Source organism: Lampris incognitus, chromosome 11 (assembly GCF_029633865.1).
Source record: "Lampris incognitus isolate fLamInc1 chromosome 11, fLamInc1.hap2, whole genome shotgun sequence".
Lineage (NCBI taxonomy): Eukaryota > Metazoa > Chordata > Actinopteri > Lampriformes > Lampridae > Lampris > Lampris incognitus.
Genome location: NC_079221.1, coordinates 1,607,224 through 1,630,693, shown reverse-complemented (window position 1 = coordinate 1,630,693; position 23,470 = coordinate 1,607,224). Strand labels below are relative to the sequence as shown.

The 23,470-nt window shown below is 48.1% G+C and overlaps 1 protein-coding gene across 1 annotated transcript in view; it reads left to right on the top strand.

Moving 5' to 3' along the window:
* Positions 1-21,550, top strand: part of marchf4b (membrane associated ring-CH-type finger 4b) — a 38,232-nt gene extending 16,682 nt beyond the window's left edge. The window contains exons 2-4 of the mRNA XM_056290192.1: positions 11,127-11,282; positions 11,769-11,961; positions 21,129-21,550. Of these exons, the coding sequence (XP_056146167.1) occupies positions 11,127-11,282; positions 11,769-11,961; positions 21,129-21,550 (771 nt within the window). The remainder of the gene's footprint in view (positions 1-11,126; positions 11,283-11,768; positions 11,962-21,128) is intronic.
* Positions 21,551-23,470: the final 1,920 nt, after the last annotated feature.

The following is a 23,470-nucleotide window of genomic DNA, read 5'->3' as shown; positions in this document are numbered from 1 at the left end:
GTTTCCAGTTTTTTAATTTCCTCATCTAATGTCTTCATTTCAAGTCGTGTAGCCTTTTTCTTGGAACTAGTGAAGGAAATGATTTGGCCCCTGATAAAGGCTTTGAAAGCCTCCCACCTTGTGCTAGCAGAAGTCTGGGACTTGTTACATTCAAAATACAGGTCAATCTGCTTATCTAAGAAATCTATGAATGTAGGATCCGCAAGCCACCCGGGTTGAAAACGCCATCTCGGGGGTCGCACACTAAGTTATTATCTTCATAGGTCAAGGATACTGCAGCGTGGTCAGACAGAACTATACTACTATAATGACATTCATCTATTTTGGAGGCAAGTAGTACTGAAACCAAAAAGTAGTCTATGCGTGAGTGAGTTCTATGAGTACCGGAATAGCAGGAATATTCTACTGCGTTCGGTTTACCATGCCTCCAAACATCAAACAAGTTCAATTCCTTCATAAAATGGTGTATCGTCTTTCTGGACTTACTGTGGGTATCATCTAAACCAGTTGACCTGTCTTTTGAAGGATCTAACGTACAGTTAAAGTCGCCAGCTATTATGTATTTCCCAGGATGATTTGAAGCAGTCAAAAACAGACTATTATAGAATTTAGAGTCATCTTCATTGGGGCCGTAAACATTTATCAAAGTTAAGGTTTCAGATAATAACCTACCCTGGACTACAATATACCCCCCTGCAGGGTCCTTCACTACATGCTGTACCTGTAATGGAACCGATTTATGAATTAGTATCATAACCCCTCTAGCATGAGTGGTGTAAGGAGCAGACAACACTTGACCCTGCCATCGTCTTGCTATTTTGGGAACATCCTCATCCACCATGTGTGTTTCTTGTAAAAAAAAAAACTATTTTTGATTTCAAGGATTTTACGCTGCTCATTACCTGCTTCACCTTTGTGAGTTTGATCAAACCCCTACAATTCCACCAAGTACGTTTTACCTTGCAACTCTCTGACATTGATTCCGGTATGTTATATTAGGAACCGTAGTGAAAAAGTACTTTGACATACCACACCCACTGATGAAAGAATAAATAATAAAATGAAACCACAAAAACCCACCCTCAACCCCATACGAACCTGAAGTCCAGGAACTCTGGACATCCCCTCCCATCCCACGTTTATCTAGCGCTAAAACGAGTTTCTCTACCTTTTCTTTTCTTCTCGCTCCAGCTCGCTGTCTTACTTTTTCTAAATACTAATCACACATAACTTCAGTAATGAACTGTGCAACGCTTACAACATGTAGGCATATATAACATTAACCACCCGAACACATACACCAACCTGGAACCCGTGCATGCAGACTGGAAGACGAGGAGACACATCCACCAACCTGGAACCCGTGCATGTAGACTGGAAGACGAGGAGACACATCCACCAACCTGGAACCCGTGCATGCAGACTGGAGGACGAGGAGACACATACACAAACCTGGAACCCGTGCATGCAGACTGGAAGACGAGGAGACACATACACCAACCTGGAACCCGTGCATGTAGACTGGAAGACGAGGAGACACATACACCAACCTGGAACCCGTGCATGTAGACTGGAAGACGAGGAGACACATACACAAACCTGGAACCCGTGCATGTAGACTGGAAGGCGAGGAGACACATACACAAACCTTGAAACCGTGCATGTAGACTGGAAGGCGAGGAGACACATACACAAACCTGGAACCCGTGCATGCAGACTGGAAGACGAGGAGACACATACACCAACCTGGAACCCGTGCATGCAGACTGGAAGACGAGGAGACACATACACCAACCTGGAACCCGTGCATGTAGACTGGAAGACGAGGAGACACATACACAAACCTCGAACCCGTGCATGCAGACTGGAAGACGAGGAGACACATACACAAACCTGGAACCCGTGCATGCAGACTGGAAGACGAGGAGACACATACACAAACCTGGAACCCGTGCATGCAGACTGGAAGACGAGGAGACACATACACCAACCTGGAACCCGTGCATGTAGACTGGAAGACGAGGAGACACATACACCAACCTGGAACCCGTGCATGTAGACTGGAAGACGAGGAGACACATCCACCAACCTGGAACCCGTGCATGCAGACTGGAAGACGAGGAGACACATCCACCAACCTGGAACCCGTGCATGTAGACTGGAAGACGAGGAGACACATCCACCAACCTGGAACCCGTGCATGCAGACTGGAAGACGAGGAGACACATCCACCAACCTGGAACCCGTGCATGCAGACTGGAAGACAAGGAGACACATACAGCAACCTGGAACCCGTGCATGCAGACTGGAAGACAAGGAGACACATCCACCAACCTGGAACCCGTGCATGCAGACTGGAAGGCGAGGAGACACATACACCAACCTGGAACCTGTGCATGCAGACTGGAAGACGAGGAGACACATCCACCAACCTGGAACCCGTGCATGCAGACTGGAAGACAAGGAGACACATACAGCAACCTGGAACCCGTGCATGCAGACTGGAAGACAAGGAGACACATCCACCAACCTGGAACCCGTGCATGCAGACTGGAAGACGAGGAGACACATACACCAACCTGGAACCCGTGCATGTAGACTGGAAGACGAGGAGACACATCCACCAACCTGGAACCCGTGCATGTAGACTGGAAGGCGAGGAGACACATACACCAACCTGGAACCCGTGCATGCAGACTGGAAGACGAGGAGACACATACACAAACCTGGAACCCGTGCATGTAGACTGGAAGGCGAGGAGACACATACACAAACCTTGAAACCGTGCATGTAGACTGGAAGACGAGGAGACACATCCACCAACCTGGAACCCGTGCATGCAGACTGGAAGGCGAGGAGACACATCCACCAACCTGGAACTCGTGCATGCAGACTGGAAGACGAGGAGACACATACACCAACCTGGAACCCGTGCATGTAGATTGGAAGACGAGGAGACACATCCACCAACCTGGAACCCGTGCATGTAGACTGGAAGACAAGGAGACACATCCACCAACCTGGAACCCGTGCATGTAGACTGGAAGACAAGGAGACACATCCACCAACCTGGAACCCGTGCATGCAGACTGGAAGGCGAGGAGACACATCCACCAACCTGGAACTCGTGCATGCAGACTGGAAGACGAGGAGACACATACACCAACCTGGAACCCGTGCATGTAGATTGGAAGACGAGGAGACACATCCACCAACCTGGAACCCGTGCATGTAGACTGGAAGACAAGGAGACACATCCACCAACCTGGAACCCGTGCATGCAGACTGGAAGGCGAGGAGACACATACACCAACCTGGAACCTGTGCATGCAGACTGGAAGACGAGGAGACACATCCACCCACCTGGAACCCGTGCATGTAGACTGGAAGGCGAGGAGACACATACACCAACCTGGAACCCGTGCATGCAGACTGGAAGACGAGGAGACACATCCACCAACCTGGAACCCGTGCATGCAGACTGGAAGACGAGGAGACACATCCACCAACCTGGAACCCGTGCATGTAGACTGGAAGACGAGGAGACACATACACAAACCTGGAACCCGTGCATGCAGACTGGAGGACGAGGAGACACATCCACCAACCTGGAACCCGTGCATGCAGACTGGAAGACGAGGAGACACATCCACCAACCTGGAACCCGTGCATGTAGACTGGAAGACGAGGAGACACATACACCAACCTGGAAGCCGTGCATGTAGATTGGAAGACGAGGAGACACATCCACCAACCTGGAACCCGTGCATGTAGATTGGAAGACGAGGAGACACATACACCAACCTGGAACCCGTGCATGCAGACTGGAAGACGAGGAGACACATACACAAACCTGGAACCCGTGCATGTAGACTGGAAGACGAGGAGACACATACCCAAACCTGGAACCCGTGCATGCAGACTGGAAGACGAGGAGACACATCCACCAACCTGGAACCCGTGCATGCAGACTGGAAGACGAGGAGACACATACACAAACCTGGAAGCCGTGCATGCAGACTGGAAGACGAGGAGACACATACACAAACCTGGAAGCCGTGCATGCAGACTGGAAGACGAGGAGACACATACACCAACCTGGAACCCGTGCATGCAGACTGGAAGACGAGGAGACACATACACAAACCTGGAAGCCGTGCATGCAGACTGGAAGACGAGGAGACACATACACCAACCTGGAAGCCGTGCATGTAGATTGGAAGACGAGGAGACACATACACAAACCTGGAACCCGTGCATGCAGACTGGAAGACGAGGAGAGGGAAAAGTCTGTAGCCTGGTCACAAGAGTCCGCGATGCATTGGGCCTTCCTCCCTCCGACAGGCGCACAAACCGATGATGACTCTCTCTGTCCCTTAGGCCTAGGCCTACTGGGATGTGCCCACGTCATTTCGGCTGGTGCTTGGACATTGTCTCTCATTCAGGGTTAAGGGCCTTCCACAAAAGCTGAATAGTCTAGCTATAAACGAGACTCCGTCCTGTCCAGGTAGAGAAAGAAAGCCTAAACAAAAACAAAATGGCAACAGCCCGAACACGTAGCTACATCTTTCATGTAAATGGAAATAAAATAAAATAAAGTGGGCTTAATAGCCTACTGCGTCAGTCCTTATCCGAGGGATTGAATAAACCTCTCCACTTCTGCTGGGGTGTGAAAGGTGTGGGGTCTCTCGTCGTGTGTTAACAGGAGCCGGGCTGGAAAGAGGATTCTGTGCTTGTGGATCCCCCGGTCTCTCAGCTTCTTCCGGACCTGGTCGTAGTCGCGCTGCATCTTGTGCACCCCAGCAGAGAGGTCGATGTGAAAACGGACCGGCGTGTTCTTGTAAAGGACCTGTCCCTTGGTTTTGGCTGCCTTTAGGACTCGCTCCCTGTCCTTAAAGTTCACGAACCTCATGATCAATGTCCTTGGACGACCCGTGCGAGAGTCTACCGGAGCGCCGGTTCTATGAGCCCGCTCCACTACCAAGCCCTCCCGCGGATCCATGTTCAGAGCCTCCGGCACCACTTCTCCAGACATGCAGGTGCATCCTGGCCCTCTTCTCTCTCCGGTAGCCCACCAACCTTACGTTATGTCGCCGACTCCTGCATTCCAAGTCCTGCACCTTGTCAGTAAGGCTTTTGACGGCGCTTTCCAGCGTGCTGACTCGGGGTGTTCGCTTCTTCACGTCGTCCTCCACCTTGTCAGTCAGGCTTGTGGCGGTGCTCTCCAGCGTGCTGACTCGGGGTGTTCGCTTCTTCACGTCGTCCTCCACCTTGTCAGTCAGGCTTGTGGCGGTGCTCTCCAGCGTGCTGACTCGGGGTGTTCGCTTCTTCACGTCGTCCTCCACCTTGTCAGTCAGGCTTGTGGCGGTGCTCTCCAGCGTGCTGACTCGGGGTGTTCGCTTCTTCACGTCGTCCTCCACCTTGTCAGTCAGGCTTGTGGCGGTGCTCTCCAGCGTGCTGACTCGGGGTGTTCGCTTCTTCATGTCGTCCTCCACGTCACACAGCCGTTGTTCGGCCTGTTCCATGCGACCCGTGCAGTCCTGCATCTGTTTCTTTACATCCGCCATTGGCGCTTGCACTCCATCACTTTTCTTGTAAAGTCCACTTTTCAAAGACTGTGTGGCTTTCATGATATCTAGGTCGCTATTCTTATCTGTGTCTAACATTTCCTCATCTTCTTCCTCGTGGTCGTCTCCTTCGTTAGCCATATTTTCAACCTGCATGGCGTCGCTAACCTTCTCGGCCTCTTCCTCGTGTCGGGATTTCCTTTTCTCCTTCTCTTTTTCTCTCTTTGCCTTTTCTTTCGGGTTTTTCCCTGACATTTTACTTCTGGGTACTCTCATATACGTATTGCGTGACTTTGGACAAGATTCGGATTAGTATTGTAGGATTAATTTACACGGTAGCTGCAGAGCTTGAGATTTGCGACCTCGTAGTCCCTCGCCATAACCGGAAGTCCCCTCCAGTGTTACTGCGCCAGTGAAAAGTCACGACAAAAGCTTGATCCCTCGCGTGTTACTATAAAAGCCTGACCCTTCCCGTGTTACTTCGCCAAGGAACAGTCATGATAAAAGCCTGATCCCTCCCTCCGGTGTTACTGCGCCAGTGAACAGTCTTGATAAAAGCCTGATCCTTCCCTACCGTGTTACTGTGCCAGTGAAGAGTCATGATAAAAGCCTGATCCCTCCCTCCGGTGTTACTGTGCCAGTGAAGAGTCATGATAAAAGCCTGACCCCTCCAGTGTTACCGCGCCAGTGAACAGTCACGACAAAAGCTTGATCCCTCCCGTGTTACTATAAAAGCCTGACCCTTCCCGTGTTACTTCGCCAAGGAACAGTCATGATAAAAGCCTGATCCCTCCCTACCGTGTTACTGTGCCAGTGAAGAGTCATGATAAAAGCCTGATCCCTCCCTCCGGTGTTACTGTGCCAGTGAAGAGTCATGATAAAAGCCTGACCCCTCCAGTGTTACCGCGCCAGTGAACAGTCACGACAAAAGCTTGATCCCTCCCGTGTTACTATAAAAGCCTGACCCTTCCCGTGTTACTTCGCCAAGGAACAGTCATGATAAAAGCCTTATCCCTCCCTCCCGTGTTACTGCGCCAGTGAACAGTCTTGATAAAAGCCTGATCCCTCCCTACCGTGTTACTGTGCCAGTGAAGAGTCATGATAAAAGCCTGATCCCTCCCTACCGTGTTACTGTGCCAGTGAAGAGTCATGATAAAAGCCTGACCCCTCCAGTGTTACCGCGCCAGTGAACAGTCACGACAAAAGCTTGATCCCTCCCGTGTTACTATAAAAGCCTGACCCTTCCCGTGTTACTTCGCCAAGGAACAGTCATGATAAAACCCGGATCCCTCCGGTGTTACTACTTCAGTAAACAGTCATGATAAAAGCCTGACCCCTCCGGTGTTACCGCGCCAGTGAACAGTCATTAAAAAAGCTTGACCCCTCCCTCCCATGTTACCGCGCCAAGGAACAGTCATGATAAAAGCCTGACCCCTCCCTCCAGTGTTGCTACGCCAGTGAACAGTCATGATAAAAGCCTGATCCCTCCCGTATTACTGCGCCAAGGAACAGTCATGATAAAAGCCTGATCCCTCCCTACCGTGTTACTGCGCCAGTGAACAGTCATTAGAAAAGCATGACCCCTCCAGTGTTACTGCGCCATTGAACGGTCATGATAAAAGTTTGACCCCTCCCTACCGTGTTACTGTAAAAGCCTGACCCCTCCAGTGTTACTGCGCCAGTGAACAGTCATGATAAAAGCCTGACCCCTCCCTACCGTGTTACTGCGCCAGTGAACAGTCATGATAAAAGTCTGACCCCTCCGGTGTTACTACGCCAGTGAACAGTCATGATAAAAGCCTGACCCCTCCCTCCAGTGTTACTACGCCAGTGAACAGTCATGATAAAAGCCTGACCCCTCCAGTGTCACTATCAAAGCCTGACCCCTCCCGTGTTACTGCGCAAAGGAACAGTCATGATAAAAGCCTGACTCCTCCGGTGTTACTGCGCCAGTGAACAGTCATGATAAAAGCCTGACCCCTCCGGTATTACTGTGCCAGTGAACAGTCATGATAAAAGCCTGACCCCTCCCGTGTTACTGTGCCAAGGAACAGTCATGATAAAAGCCTGACCCCTCCCTCCAGTGTTACTACGCCAGTGAACAGTCATGATAAAAGCCTGACCCCTCCAGTGTCACTATCAAAGCCTGACCCCTCCCGTGTTACTGCGCAAAGGAACAGTCATGATAAAAGCCTGACTCCTCCGGTATTACTGTGCCAGTGAACAGTCATGATAAAAGCCTGACCCCTCCGGTATTACTGTGCCAGTGAACAGTCATGATAAAAGCCTGACCCCTCCCTCCAGTGTTACTACGCCAGTGAACAGTCATGATAAAAGCCTGACCCCTCCCTCCCGTGTTACTGCGCCAGTGAACAGTCATGATAAAAGCCTGACCCCTCCCTCCAGTGTTACTGCGCCAGTGAACAGTAATGATAAAAGCCTGACCCCTCCCTCCAGTGTTACTGCGCCAGTGAACAGTCATGATAAAAGCCTGACCCCTCCGGTATTACTGGGCCAGTGAACAGTCATGATAAAAGCCTGACCCCTCCGGTATTACTGCGCCAGTGAACAGTCATGATAAAAGCCTGACCCCTCCCTCCAGTGTTACTACGCCAGTGAACAGTCATGATAAAAGCCTGACCCCTCCCTCCAGTGTTACTGCGCCAGTGAACAGTAATGATAAAAGCCTGACCCCTCCCTCCAGTGTTATTACGCCAGTGAACAGTCATGATAAAAGCCTGACCCCTCCGGTATTACTGGGCCAGTGAACAGTCATGATAAAAGCCTGACCCCTCCCGTGTTACTGCGCCAGTGAACAGTAATGATAAAAGCCTGACCCCTCCCTCCAGTGTTACTACGCCAGTGAACAGTCATGATAAAAGCCTGACCCCTCCCTCCAGTGTTACTACGCCAGTGAACAGTCATGATAAAAGCCTGACCCCTCCCTCCCGTGTTACTGCGCCAGTGAACAGTCATGATAAAAGCCTGACCCCTCCCTCCAGTGTTACTACGCCAGTGAACAGTCATGATAAAAGCCTGACCCCTCCCTCCAGTGTTACTACGCCAGTGAACAGTCATGATAAAAGCCTGACCCCTCCCTCCCGTGTTACTGCGCCAGTGAACAGTCATGATAAAAGCCTGACCGCTCCCTCCAGTGTTACTGCGCCAGTGAACAGTCATGATAAAAGCCTGACCCCTCCCTCCAGTGTTACTGCGCCAGTGAACAGTCATGATAAAAGCCTGACCCCTCCGGTATTACTGTGCCAGTGAACAGTCATGATAAAAGCCTGACCCCTCCCTCCAGTGTTACTACGCCAGTGAACAGTCATGATAAAAGCCTGACCCCTCCCTCCAGTGTTACTGCGCCAGTGAACAGTCATGATAAAAGCCTGACCCCTCCGGTATTACTGTGCCAGTGAACAGTCATGATAAAAGCCTGACCCCTCCCGTGTTACTGTGCCAAGGAACAGTCATGATAAAAGCCTGACCCCTCCCTCCAGTGTTACTACGCCAGTGAACAGTCATGATAAAAGCCTGACCCCTCCAGTGTCACTATCAAAGCCTGACCCCTCCCGTGTTACTGCGCAAAGGAACAGTCATGATAAAAGCCTGACTCCTCCGGTATTACTGTGCCAGTGAACAGTCATGATAAAAGCCTGACCCCTCCCGTGTTACTGCGCCAGTGAACAGCCATGATAAAAGCCTGACCCCTCCCTCCAGTGTTACTGCGCCAGTGAACAGTCATGATAAAAGCCTGACCCCTCCCTCCAGTGTTACTACGCCAGTGAACAGTCATGATAAAAGCCTGACCCCTCCCTCCCGTGTTACTGCGCCAGTGAACAGTCATGATAAAAGCCTGACCCCTCCCTCCAGTGTTACTGCGCCAGTGAACAGTAATGATAAAAGCCTGACCCCTCCCTCCAGTGTTACTACGCCAGTGAACAGTCATGATAAAAGCCTGACTCCTCCGGTATTACTGTGCCAGTGAACAGTCATGATAAAAGCCTGACCCCTCCGGTATTACTGTGCCAGTGAACAGTCATGATAAAAGCCTGACCCCTCCGGTATTACTGTGCCAGTGAACAGTCATGATAAAAGCCTGAACCCTCCCGTGTTACTGCGCCAGTGAACAGCCATGATAAAAGCCTGACCCCTCCCTCCAGTGTTACTGCGCCAGTGAACAGTCATGATAAAAGCCTGACCCCTCCCTCCAGTGTTACTACGCCAGTGAACAGTCATGATAAAAGCCTGACCCCTCCCTCCAGTGTTACTGCGCCAGTGAACAGTCATGATAAAAGCCTGACCCCTCCCTCCAGTGTTACTACGCCAGTGAACAGTCATGATAAAAGCCTGACCCCTCCCTCCCGTGTTACTGCGCCAGTGAACAGTCATGATAAAAGCCTGACCCCTCCCTCCAGTGTTACTGCGCCAGTGAACAGTCATGATAAAAGCCTGACCCCTCCCTCCAGTGTTACTACGCCAGTGAACAGTCATGATAAAAGCCTGACCCCTCCCTCCAGTGTTACTATGCCAGTGAACAGTCATGATAAAAGCCTGACCCCTCCCTCCCGTGTTACTGCGCCAGTGAACAGTCATGATAAAAGCCTGACCCCTCCCTCCAGTGTTACTACGCCAGTGAACAGTCATGATAAAAGCCTGACCCCTCCCTCCAGTGTTACTGCGCCAGTGAACAGTCATGATAAAAGCCTGACCCCTCCCTCCAGTGTTACTGCGCCAGTGAACAGTCATGATAAAAGCCTGACCCCTCCCTCCAGTGTTACTGCGCCAGTGAACAGTCATGATAAAAGCCTGACCCCTCCCTCCAGTGTTACTGCGCCAGTGAACAGTCATGATAAAAGCCTGACCCCTCCCTCCAGTGTTACTGCGCCAAGGAACAGTCATGATAAGACACATGCGTATGATATGCGCATGTGTGCTTGTACGACCCTTCAAAACAGTCAACCAGACCATGTGAAGGACTACACGTATTATGTATGCACGTGCATGTACAGTCCAGCAGAACAAGAGCACAGACTCGCCCGCCCAACAGCAAATCCGTCATCGACCTACCCTGCGTCTCCAGTTTGCACCAAGTCTTTGGTGCTACACTGTATTCCAGGTGCTGCTGGTCAAATATATAATCTCTCGTCACAACATGCACTGACGCAGTGCATCATGGGCTGGTTAGTACAGCAGTTCACTGTGAGAACTGAAATTGATATTCTTCTCCGTCACCTCTACTACAAATTGCCCAGAAAAGATGCTCAAAGTACAGAAAATGTGTGTGTGTGTGTGTGTGTGTGTGTGTGTGTGTGTGTGTGTGTGTGTGTGTGTGTGTGTGTGGTGGTCTGAAAATCATGTGAGACAATAATCATAACTTTTAGTGCAACTATACAGTTTTTGAAAACCGGTTGGAAATAGTGGTTTTATTTTCAAAACCTGCCCATGAATTTTGTAGTATGATCACTGCATACTGACTGACCGTCAGAATAGCGTCTGTTGTCCTGAAGCGTCTTGGGTTTTTAGTCGCTGTTTGGTAATACTATCTTGTCCCTATAGGGGGAGCTCCTGAGCCCGTGTCGCTGCAGTGGGTCGGTGCGCTGCACCCACCAGCCCTGCCTCATCAAATGGATCAGTGAGAGAGGCTCGTGGGCCTGCGAGCTGTGCTACTACAAATACCAGGTCATTGCCATCAGCACTAAGAACCCCCTACAGGTGAGTCATCGCTAGTGACGGCAGCGCTGCAGGTTTTAGAGTTTCACATTTCATGTAAAGGTAAACTTAAGAGCAATTAATGAGACAATAAGGGAGTCCAAATTGTGGAAATTTCAGGACCAGTATGCTATTGAAATATCTAAAAGCAGGGATGAATTCGGTAAGATAATGTGGCAAAAGAGATAATTGGGAATTCTAATATCAAATGAAACATTTACACACTGAGAAACAAAACTTGTAGATAACAGAGGTGTCAGGTGATCTTGGAGGGAGCATTACTGGACTTGGTTTGAGGGTAGATGGCCCCAGGCTCGCTCTCTATGAGACTCACTTTGGGCGCCTTTTTTTTATTCAGATCATGATTTGTTTTTGGTCGAGAGGAGGGATCAGATCACTTAAAACACAATTTTCAGTAATCACAAGTCTAATCTGACGTACTCACAAACTGACCCTGCATTACTCCGGTGTGTGTGTCTGTCCGCTCAGTGGCAAGCCATCTCCCTGACAGTGATAGAGAAAGTGCAAATCGCAGCAGCCATCTTGGGCTCCCTGTTCCTGATGGCTAGCATCTCCTGGCTGGTGTGGTCCTCCTTCAGCCCCTCAGCTCGCTGGCAGCGCCAGGACCTGCTCTTCCAGATCTGCTACGGCATGTATGGCTTCATGGACGTCGTCTGTATCGGTGAGACCGAGACACTACATTTCAGACAAACACTGTTGGGTAGTGCCTCATTACTTTATTACCTGTGTTAGTTACATATTACTAGTTACATGTAACGGCGTTATGTAATTACATTACAAAATAAATGTGACTGTAATGTTAGTTACTGGGGAAAATATTTAATTGAATTACAGTCGCTAATCAAAATGTTGGCGATTACAAAGGCGTTACATCCAAATATATGATTTTTTGGTGAAAAGCTTATGTTTAGAATACAACATTCATTCTGTTGCTTTGCATCTTTTTGCCATGCAGGAATGCCTTTTTCTTTTGTATATTTCCAGACAACACAGGTCAGAACTTTGAAGAACTTTTAATAAAAGTCCGACAGTAATCAGTGTTAAGTACTGTTGTGAGATTTACACTTCCTGGTTTACATTTTTTCAGGACATTTCAGCTTCTTTGATTTTCTTACCTGAACTATTGAGCATGCATAGAGACGACATTTCAGCTTGGTATGTCACCTCCATGCCTCCACAGGTGTTTAGGAGAGATGGCAGTGGAGTTTTTAACTAGATTGTTTAACACAATCTTGGAAAGTGAGAGGATGCCTGAGGAGTGGAGAAGAAGCATACTGGTGCCGGTTTTCAAGAACAAGGGTGATGTGCAGAACTGTAACAACTACAGAGGTATAAAGTTGATCAGCCACAGCATGAAGATATGGGAAAGAGTAATAGAAGCTAGGTTAAGAGGAGGAGAGGTGATGATCAGCAGCAGCAGTATGGGTTCATGCCAGGAAAGAGCACCACAGATGTGATGTTTGCTTTGAGAATGTTGATGGAGAAGTATAGAGAAGGCCAGAAGGAGTTACATTGTGTCTTTGTAGATTTAGAGAAAGCATACGACAGGGTGCCGAGAGAGAGGAGGTGTAGTATTGTATGAGGAAGTCGGGAGTAGCAGAGAAGTATGTAGGAGTGGTGCAGGATATGTATGAGGGAAGTGTGACAATGGTGAGGTGTGTGGTTGGAATGACAGATGGGTTCAAGGTGGAGGTGGGATTACATCAAAGATCGGCTCTGAGCCCTTTCTTGTTTGCAATGGTGATGGCCGGGTTGACGGACGAGATCAGGCAGGAGTCTCCATGGACAATGATGTTCGTGGATGACATTGTGATCTGTAGTGAGAGTAGGGTGCAGGTGGAGGAGAGCCTGGAGAGGTGGAGGTATGCACTGGAGAGAAGAGGAATGAAAGTCAGTAGGAGGAAGACGGAACACCTATGAGTGAATGAGAGAGAGGACAGTGGAATGGTGAGGATGCAAGGAGTGGAGGTGACGAAGGTGGATGAGTTTAAATACTTGGGGTCAACTGTCCAAAGTAACGGGGAGTGCAGGAGAGAGGTGAAGAAGAGAGTGCAGGCAGGTTGGAGTGGGTGGAGAAGAGTGTCAGGAGTGATGTGTGACAGAAGGGTACCAGCAAGAGTTAAAGGGAAGGTTTACAAGATGGTGGTGAGACCAGCTATGTTGTATGGTTTGGAGACAGTGGCACTGATGAAAAGACAGGAGGTGGAGCTGGAGGTGGCAGAGATGAAGATGATAAGATTTTCACTGGGAGTGATGAAGAAGGACAGGATTAGGAATGAGTATATTAGAGGGACAGCTCAGGTTGGACGGTTTGGAGACAAGCAAGAGAGACAAGATTGAGATGGTGTGGACATGTGTGGAGGAGAGATGCTGGGTATACTGGGAGAAGGATGCTGAATATGGAGCTGCCAGGGAAGAGGAGAAGAGGAAGGCCAAAGAGGAGGTTTATGGAGGTGGTGAGGGAGGACATGCAGGTGGCTGGTATGACAGAGGACGATGCAGAGGATCTGCTGACGGGTGATCTGCTGGGGCGACCCCAATGGGGGAGGGGGGAGTATTAGTAGTAGTAGGACATTTCAGCTTTATTGCCCAGTTTAAAACATTTGTTAGAAAAGTAATCAAGAAGTAACCAAATGTAATAAGTTACATTACATTGATGAAGTAATAGATAGATAATTTTATTAGCCACATGACCAAGGCCGGTGGAATTTGTTTTTGGTACACTTCAAATTTTACACTCTGCAGCACAATAACACAACATGGACAACACCAGACACTCCACATATTACCAAGAACAACACAGTTACACAATAACAGAAATAAACATATCAGGCATAACAGGTGGTATTTATGCCATTGGTGTGTGAGGAGGGACTATAGGGAGGAATTAACATATTTACATTATTTGTACATTTTTAACAGGGTAACAAGTAATCTGTAACTCATTACATTTCAAAAGTAACCTCCCCAACACGGTTTATTACATTCAATATAGTCTCGCTTGACTGCCACACTTTTAACTAACGGCGTAAGGAGACCAGACCTCAAGTCGTGGACCTGAGGTCTGGTCTCAGGCGACTACATTCACTGAATTAAAAGTTTTGAATCTTGTTTGAAATGCTCTTGCTTTTTGGATCAAGTGGACTTCTACGATGACGGCTTCAGAGTTTAGTGTTGGTTGTATGATTCCTGAGCAGAGTGTTCAGGTCAGGACTTGCCACACATGTTTGTATACAAATAACAGTACAAACATAATTTCATGTGAGGCCAGAACTCAGCTAATGAATTAAACATGCTGGCAAATGTTTTCAAGACTCAGCGCTGTCTTGAAAGCAACTAAATGTTTTTTTCGAAGCATCCGTACAAAACACACCTTTAACACAAGATTAAGTGAGTCAAGTTGCAATCCCAGGCAAACTTTCAAGATAAAAGTACGGTACACTGCGACAGCCAGTGGTTAGCGCAGTCACCTCACAGCAAGCAGGTCCTGGGTTCGAGCCCCAGCGTAGTCCAACCTTGGAGGTCGTCCCGGGTCGTCCTCTGTGTGGAGTTTGCATGTTCTCCCCGTGTCTGCGTGGGTTTCCTCCGGGGGCTCCGGTTTGCTCCCACAGTCCAAAGACATGGAGGTCAGGTGGATCGACTGAACTAAACTGCCCCTAGGTGTGGATGGGTCGGCCCTGTGATGGACCGGCGGCCTGTCCAGGGTGTCCCCCCTGCCTGCCGCCCGTTAGGCTCCAGCATCCTGCGACCCGAAGTTGGATAAGCGGTTTGGATAGTGGGTGGCTGGACGGACGCTGCGACAGCCTCTGACAAAAACCTGTAAAATGGCATTTTCGGTGAAATCTTCTAACTGAAGGTTCAAACTGGTGAACATGTGGTACAGGGAGAGTTGTAAATTGTCACACTGCTCCCATTTCAAAAGACAGAGGATGATGCCTCAAAAATCTAACAGTAATATATGTGACTTCCTGTTCTGAAATCCAACATCCTGCTTACAGCCTGCACAGTGACCTGTGCAGGCTGTAAGATGAAAAGTTTTATTGTTCACCCCCAAACACAAATAAGTGACCCTGCAGAGTTGATGAGACCACACCTTGTTGTGTTTGCACACAAATAAGTGACCCTGCAGAGTTGATGAGACCACACCTTGTTGTGTTTGCACACAAATAAGTGACCCTGCAGAGTTGATGAGACCACACCTTGTTGTGTTTGCACACAAATAAGTGACCCTGCACAGTTGATGAGACCACACCTTATTGTGTTTGCACACAAATAAGTGACCCTGCAGAGTTGATGAGACCACACCTTGTTGTGTTTGCACACAAATAAGTGACCCTGCACAGTTGATGAGACCACACCTTGTTGTGTTTCCACACAAATAAGTGACCCTGCACAGTTGATGAGACCACACCTTGTTGTGTTTGCACACAAATAAGTGACCCTGCACTAGAGCTGTGAACGAATGCCAAAAATAGGCCTCGAACGAATAACGAATATTACACACTGAGGTTCGAATGGCATTCGAATACCTTGAATTTGCATATCACCCCCAAAAATCAATACAGAGAGAGTAAGTCTATTGTAGCCCGTGTTTTTATTAACAGCATATTTATGACAACATACAACTCCAGCACATTGTCCGCACATATTAGTCCAAAAACTGTTGTTGAGCCCCCCTAAACATAAAATAAATCTGACTAGGAAAAGGCCAGATGATGTTAACTAGGGCCTACTCTAAGTAACATACAAGTAAAATAAATCTGACTAGGAAAAGGCCAGATGGTGTTAACGAATTTACCGTAAGTAACATAGGCATAGTAAATTATCCATGACCCACGGGGCTTAAAAAAATAAAATCAAGAGTCCTACTCACTGTAGTAGTATAAGAAGTTGTGCTAATAGTGGTTTGCGAGAAAAACCAAAGCGTCCACGTGTTCAGACTCGAGAGCGCTCCTTTTTTTGGTGACTATGTTTCCCGCATCAGAAAAGACACGCTCAGAGCGCACGGATGTCCCTGGCACGGCGAGGTATCTCTGAGCCATCTTCCCGAGGTGTGGATATTTTCCGGAACCACACGCCTTCCACCAGAGAAGTGGGTTTTGGTTGGCAGGCGTTGTTGCTTGGCCTGGGCAGGAGTTGACGTACCGGTAAACGTTACGGAATCGTCTGCTAGCTTTTCGGGATGTTTAGCATCGAGATGATTGCTCAGGTTGGTAGTGGTGGTGCGGTAGGACAGTTCTGTCTTGCATATTTTGCAAACAACTTTGTCACGGGTTCTCTCTTCGATTTTCCCATTAACAGCCCAAAACCCAAAGAATTTCCATACGTAACTTCTCAGATGTTGTGGAGTATGAATGACTCTCGCAGGAGATGTGCTAGTGCTAGTGCTAGCGCTTGGGTCACAGCCAACGTTCTTCTCGGATTCCGCCATTTCCTGTGTTCTATGAGCCCGCCCGCTCGGCGTGGGAACTGACAAGAGCTTTTTAATTTCCGGTTTTACTACGGATGTAGGCTATGCTTATTTTCATAAAATACGTTTCACGAAACCATCATTTATTTCCATTTAAACGTGTGTGCATTAATAATAATAATATTAATAAGGGGGAAAAAATATATTAAAAAAATATATTACAAAAAATCGAATTTCATATTTTCATATTCAAATTCGAATATTATACCATAATTCGAATGTACATTCGAATTTCAAATGCTATCTGACAGGCCTACCCTGCACAGTTGATGAGACCACACCTTGCTGTGTTTGCACACAAATAAGTGACCCTGCACAGTTGATGAGACCACACCTTGTTGTGTTTGCACACAAATAAGTGACCTTGCACAGTTGATGAGACCACACCTTGTTGTGTTTGCACACAAATAAGTGACCCTGCAGAGTTGATGAGACCACACCTTGTTGTGTTTGCACACAAATAAGTGACCCTGCAGAGTTGATGAGACCACACCTTGTTGTGTTTCCACACAAATAAGTGACCCTGCAGAGTTGATGAGACCACACCTTGTTGTGTTTGCACACAAATAAGTGACCCTGCAGAGTTGATGAGACCACACCTTGTTGTGTTTGCACACAAATAAGTGACCCTGCACAGTTGATGAGACCACACCTTGTTGTGTTTGCACACAAATAAGTGACCCTGCAGAGTTGATGAGACCACACCTTGTTGTGTTTGCACACAAATAAGTGACCCTGCAGAGTTGATGAGACCACACCTTGTTGTGTTTGCACACAAATAAGTGACCCTGCACAGTTGATGAGACCACACCTTGTTGTGTTTGCACACAAATAAGTGACCCTGCACAGTTGATGAGACCACACCTTGTTGTGTTTGCACACAAATAAGTGACCCTGCAGAGTTGATGAGACCACACCTTGTTGTGTTTGCACACAAATAAGTGACCCTGCAGAGTTGATGAGACCACACCTTGTTGTGTTTGCACACAAATAAGTGACCCTGCAGAGTTGATGAGACCACACCTTGTTGTGTTTGCACACAAATAAGTGACCCTGCACAGTTGATGAGACCACACCTTGTTGTGTTTGCACACAAATATGCGACCCTGCAGAGTTGATGAGACCACACCTTGTTGTGTTTCCACACAAATATGCGACCCTGCAGAGTTGATGAGACCACACCTTGTTGTGTTTGCACACAAATATGCGACCCTGCAGAGTTGATGAGACCACACCTTGTTGTGTTTCCACACAAATAAGTGACCCTGCAGAGTTGATGAGACCACACCTTGTTGTGTTTGCACACAAATAAGTGACCTTGCACAGTTGATGAGACCACACCTTGTTGTGTTTGCACACAAATAAGTGACCCTGCAGAGTTGATGAGACCACACCTTGTTGTGTTTGCACACAAATAAGTGACCTTGCACAGTTGATGAGACCACACCTTGTTGTGTTTGCACACAAATAAGTGACCCTGCAGAGTTGATGAGACCACACCTTGTTGTGTTTGCACACAAATAAGTGACCCTGCAGAGTTGATGAGACCACACCTTGTTGTGTTTGCACACAAATAAGTGACCCTGCACAGTTGATTAGACCACACCTTGTTGTGTTTGCACACAAATAAGTGACCTTGCACAGTTGATGAGACCACACCTTGTTGTGTTTGCACACAAATAAGTGACCCTGCAGAGTTGATGAGACCACACCTTGTTGTGTTTGCACACAAATAAGTGACCCTGCAGAGTTGATGAGACCACACCTTGTTGTGTTTGCACACAAATAAGTGACCCTGCAGAGTTGATGAGACCACACCTTGTTGTGTTTGCACACAAATAAGTGACCCTGCACAGTTGATTAGACCACACCTTGTTGTGTTTGCACACAAATAAGTGACCTTGCACAGTTGATGAGACCACACCTTGTTGTGTTTGCACACAAATAAGTGACCCTGCAGAGTTGATGAGACCACACCTTGTTGTGTTTGCACACAAATAAGTGACCCTGCAGAGTTGATGAGACCACACCTTGTTGTGTTTGCACACAAATAAGTGAACCTGCAGAGTTGATGAGACCACACCTTGTTGTGTTTGCACAGGCATAGAGGAGAAGGACGAAGGTGTCCGTTGATAAACAGCTAAAATCTGTTATGGGCTTTAAAGTGCGACTGGGAACCTAAAAAATATATATCAAGGGGCGTCCGGGTAGTGTAGTGGTCCATTCTGTTGCCTACCAACATGGGGATCGGCGGTTCGAATCCCCGTGTTACCTCCGGCTTGGTCGGGCGTCCCTACAGACACAATTGGCGGTGTCTGCGGGTGGGAAGCCGGATGTGGGTATGTGTCCTGTTCGCTGCACTAGCGCCTCCTCTGGTCGGTCGGGGCACCTGTTCAGGGGGGAGGGGGAACTGGGGGGAATAGCGTGATCCTCCCATGTGCTACGTCCCCCTGGTGAAACTCCTCACTGTCAGGTGAAAAGAAGCGGCTGGTGACTCCACATGTATGGGAGGAGGCATGTGGTAGTCTGCAGCCCTCCCCGGATCAGGAGAGGGGGAGGAGCAGAGACCGGGACGGCTCGGAAGAGTGGGGTAATTGGCCGGATACAACTGGGGAGAAAAAGGGGGATTTTTAAAAAAAAAAAAATCAAAATCTCATCATCATCATCATCACAAAACAACGTCTAGGCCTTGTCTGTATGGTGCTTTTCTTGAACAGCCACCCAAAAGCGAGTGAGTGATTAATTTTTTTTTTAAAATTTTAATAAAATTGTTTGTTTTGGTTTTTATTTTTTTATTCATTAATTTTGTGTGTTTGATGCAATAAGTGGACGCCAGAGCCTCGTGTCTCAGCTGTCGGTGAGCGTTCCAGCGCTGCGCCCCTGGGGGTGAAGAGGAGTCAGGTAAAAGTGCAGCGAGGTGATTTGTTCACTTTAAGTGACCGATGCAAAAAGCATGACTGGTTTCATTGGAATTCTGTTTTCGGCTTTTCAGCCGTAATTGTTTTGAATTTTGGACATTTCCATTTGGAATATTGATCAATCTAATTAGCCAGGAAGATTTATTCCATTTTAAAAAGGCAGAAACTTCGGTTGTGATGCAGTTTATCTCAATTAGAGCCTGTTTTTCCCCAATACCTTTGAATTAGTCTGGTTTATTCAAAACTAAATTGCATTCGGTTGTGAATTTGAAACAACATATTGTTCAGAAGGCGTAGCGTCTGGCGGTCACGACAGTTTACCCAGCCACAGGGCAAGTGCACACTGTAACTTAGCCATTTAAATTCAAAAATGCGTATCTGTGCACGAGGCTATCTTCTTTTATTTGACATGACAACTAAGTGTGAGGGGGGAACAAAGCGTGACGACCTCCCCTCGCCTCCCCTCTCCCATGCCCAGGTCTTGCTCTTGTGCTGTGTTAGTGCGTTTGAGTAACAGTGAAAACACCTCCCAGCTGCCACCGCAGCGGACAGCAGGGTGAGAGGAAGAGGAGATGGCGGTCTCCGGTTTGGTGGCGTGTGACGGTAGGGTCATCAACTTTGCTCTGGACAGACACGAACTTGTCACCTGGCACACATTACTGACAAATAATTTGACTTCCTCTCATCTGCACACAAATATGGACTGCAAGACAAACACGCCACTGGGGAGGAGACAGTAAACGGAGGAATAGAATTAAGTGGCCACCAAATACTTGGCAAGGCACTATGACTGTGTTGCCGCACGGCTTAAACCTTATGTAACTTCCTGTCATGTAAGTCCTGTCCAGTCAGTCTGACCGGACTTGTTAAAACAACTGCAGGAATAAGGTCACAACAAGGCATGCGTACAAGTTCAGTACGTTCACATAAGCCACATGTAGCCGTGGGCTGGACACAACAACAAGTTGCATATGAGCACACAACAAGTTTGCCCTTATATAAACCCAACATGACAAAACAGGTGGTGTGTCCAAACAAGTCTGCAGGGATCTCATCACACACTGATTTCGGTTTTCCAGCATAGTGAGTTCAGTGAGGCCGAATCAATGAGCAATTTTGGACTGTGATCAATACCCACCGAATGAATACTCCATCTTTGCAAACCCAAAAGCTAAAACCAACTAAAACCGAAGTATAGCTCCATGCACTAAATTGTGCCATTTCTAGAATAGAAATGGAGATCTTATCTTCTACAGTGCTTTAAGGTTCTCTTACTCTCTGACCTAATACCTTCTCAACCCACAGTTAACCTTCACTCCGTCTTGACGCTGTCACACAGCACACAGTGGCTCTAGTGCTGCAGAGGTATATCACTCTGTGGTATCATTAGCACCGCTGCCAGACAGGGACTTTGTCTAATTGATGTTCTGATCTCCACAGCGCTGATTGTACACGAGGGACCTTCAGTGTTTCGCATCTTCCACCGCTGGCAGGCCGTTAACCAGCAATGGAAGGTTCTGAACTATGACAAGTCCATGGACAGTGAGGACCTGAAGCATGCCGCCATAGAAAGGACTCTCTCTCAGCCCAACCAGGGCCACCATGCTGGGGTGGGAGTATCCGCTTCCACCTCCTCTCTGATGGTGGTGGCCTCCACAACCCCGGGCTCCACTGCTACGACCGAGGTGACTGCCACGGGTGGACTAAGCTTGCACGCGGACCCCAACAGTGGCACCACAGTGCCAGACCAACACTGTCCCTACAACATCCTCCACCTCCTCAGCCACCTGAGGCAGCCGGAGCCCCGCAACCAGCCCAACAATAGCACACGTGAACTGGTAATGAGAGTCACCACAGTCTGAGGATTCAGTCGAGGCCTTGTCTTGTGTGGCAGAAGATGAACTCAGTGGTTGACAGCTGAATAAGGCCTTGCCCTTACTGCGCTAGACCAATGCAGTGATTCTCGTTTGTCTCCAGCTTCATCTCTGATGTCCTTATGTGGGTTGAATAAAAATCACAGTTGTCTGATTTGCAGAATCGGATGGAAAATATTTATTGTATTTGGCATTCCTTGCAAGGGATATTTGCTGAGGTTTTTGATCAGGACTCTGTCTGCTTCACATTACAGCAACAAGAAAATGGCATATTTTTGTAATATTTTGCAAATGGGAATTTACTCTCATCTTGTCAGCAATATTATCCACATAGAAAGAGAAGATGTATGTACTGCATGTTTGTGATTTGCAGCTGTATTCAAAGATCAAGTGATCTGGATAACTGGGTTGGCCGGTCAATAGTACACTCTGGGCCTTAATCCCCGTTTCAAAACATGTTTCTCTCCAAAAGCCATACTCTCAGTCACCGCTCAGCCACCATGCAGCAGCAGCCCCCCACTCTCAGCATCAAGCTCAGACGGGCTCTGTGATACATGTTCAGAACCCGAATCTCACGTCCATGAAGGACCTTCTTTTCTTTTTTTTGGGAGGCTTGTCCTCGGAAACTTATTATGGGAGGGAAAACATGGTCTTAAAAGCATGCTGGCAGCAGCAGTGTGCATCCCAGTTCCCCAGCTCTCCTAAGCTCCGACACAGCAGGCAGGACAGTCCGGTCTGGACTCTGTGTGTGTGTGTGTGTGTGTGTGTGTGTGTGTGTGTGTGTGTGTGTGTGTGTGTCTGTGTGTGTCTGTGTGTGTCTGTGTGTGTGTTACAGAAGGTCATTTGGACTTGGGTCTCCCCAAAAATGATTCAGACGCTAAAACCTAAACTTTTTGGCGGCATAGTGGCCCAGTGGTTAGCTCTGTCACCTCACAGCAAGAAGGTCTTGAGTTCGAACCCCAGGATAGCCCAACCTTTGGGGGTCATCCCAGGTCATCCTCTGTGTGGAGTTTACATGTTCTCCCCATGTCTGTGGTGAGTTTCCCCCAGGTGCTCTGGCTTCCTCCACCATCAGAAAGACCTGCATGTTAGGGTTAATACTCCTGTCTGTGCCCCTGAGCAAGGCATGGCAAGAGGAACTGGAGTTGGTCCCCAGGTGCTGCACGGCAGCTGCCCACTGCTCCTAGCTACACAGCTAGCATGGGTTACATGCAGAGCGTCATTTCCCCACGGGGATGAATAAAGCGTCTCAGAATTTTTTTTAAAATCTGACAATCTGTGGTGCGACAGGACATGGTCATGGTGTGAAGATGCTTTTGAGATGCCCAGCTTGAGATCTCGAAGCCCCTTCTAGCATCAATTAAGTGACCACATCCTGAGCTCAGAAGTTCACCAAACGAGCATGAATTGCCAGAAGTACAGTAGGCACGGGCAGTCAGGCAGCTCACTGATTTTCTGCTGAATTATTTAAAGCAAAGTGCTGATATCGATGGGTGCACAACGCCAACTTGCAAGGCGCTGGAGGTTGCAGAGAGTTCACCGTGAATTTGTGTGCCTCAGTTCTCATGACACCCCGTCTCTACAAATGCACCGCTGCACTCACACCTGGGGTCGATAAGCCCCAAACCCAAAGAGAGGTGAAGGAACGAGGAAAAGCTTAAGAAACCGACGTGACCCAATCTTCTGAGTGTTGCTTTACAGGATCTGATTTGGGACCTGTAAGTTATAAAGGTTTAGACATGTAACTGTCACGTGTTGCACATATTGAGGTCAGACCAACTTCATGCTGAGGGAGGATTATTCTGCATGGGGATCAAACTGAAGTTCACAGAAGATTGAATGAATTCATCTGGACACAACATGTATTGAGAGATACGTCTCATCATCGTCTAAGTCACCTCTTCAGTC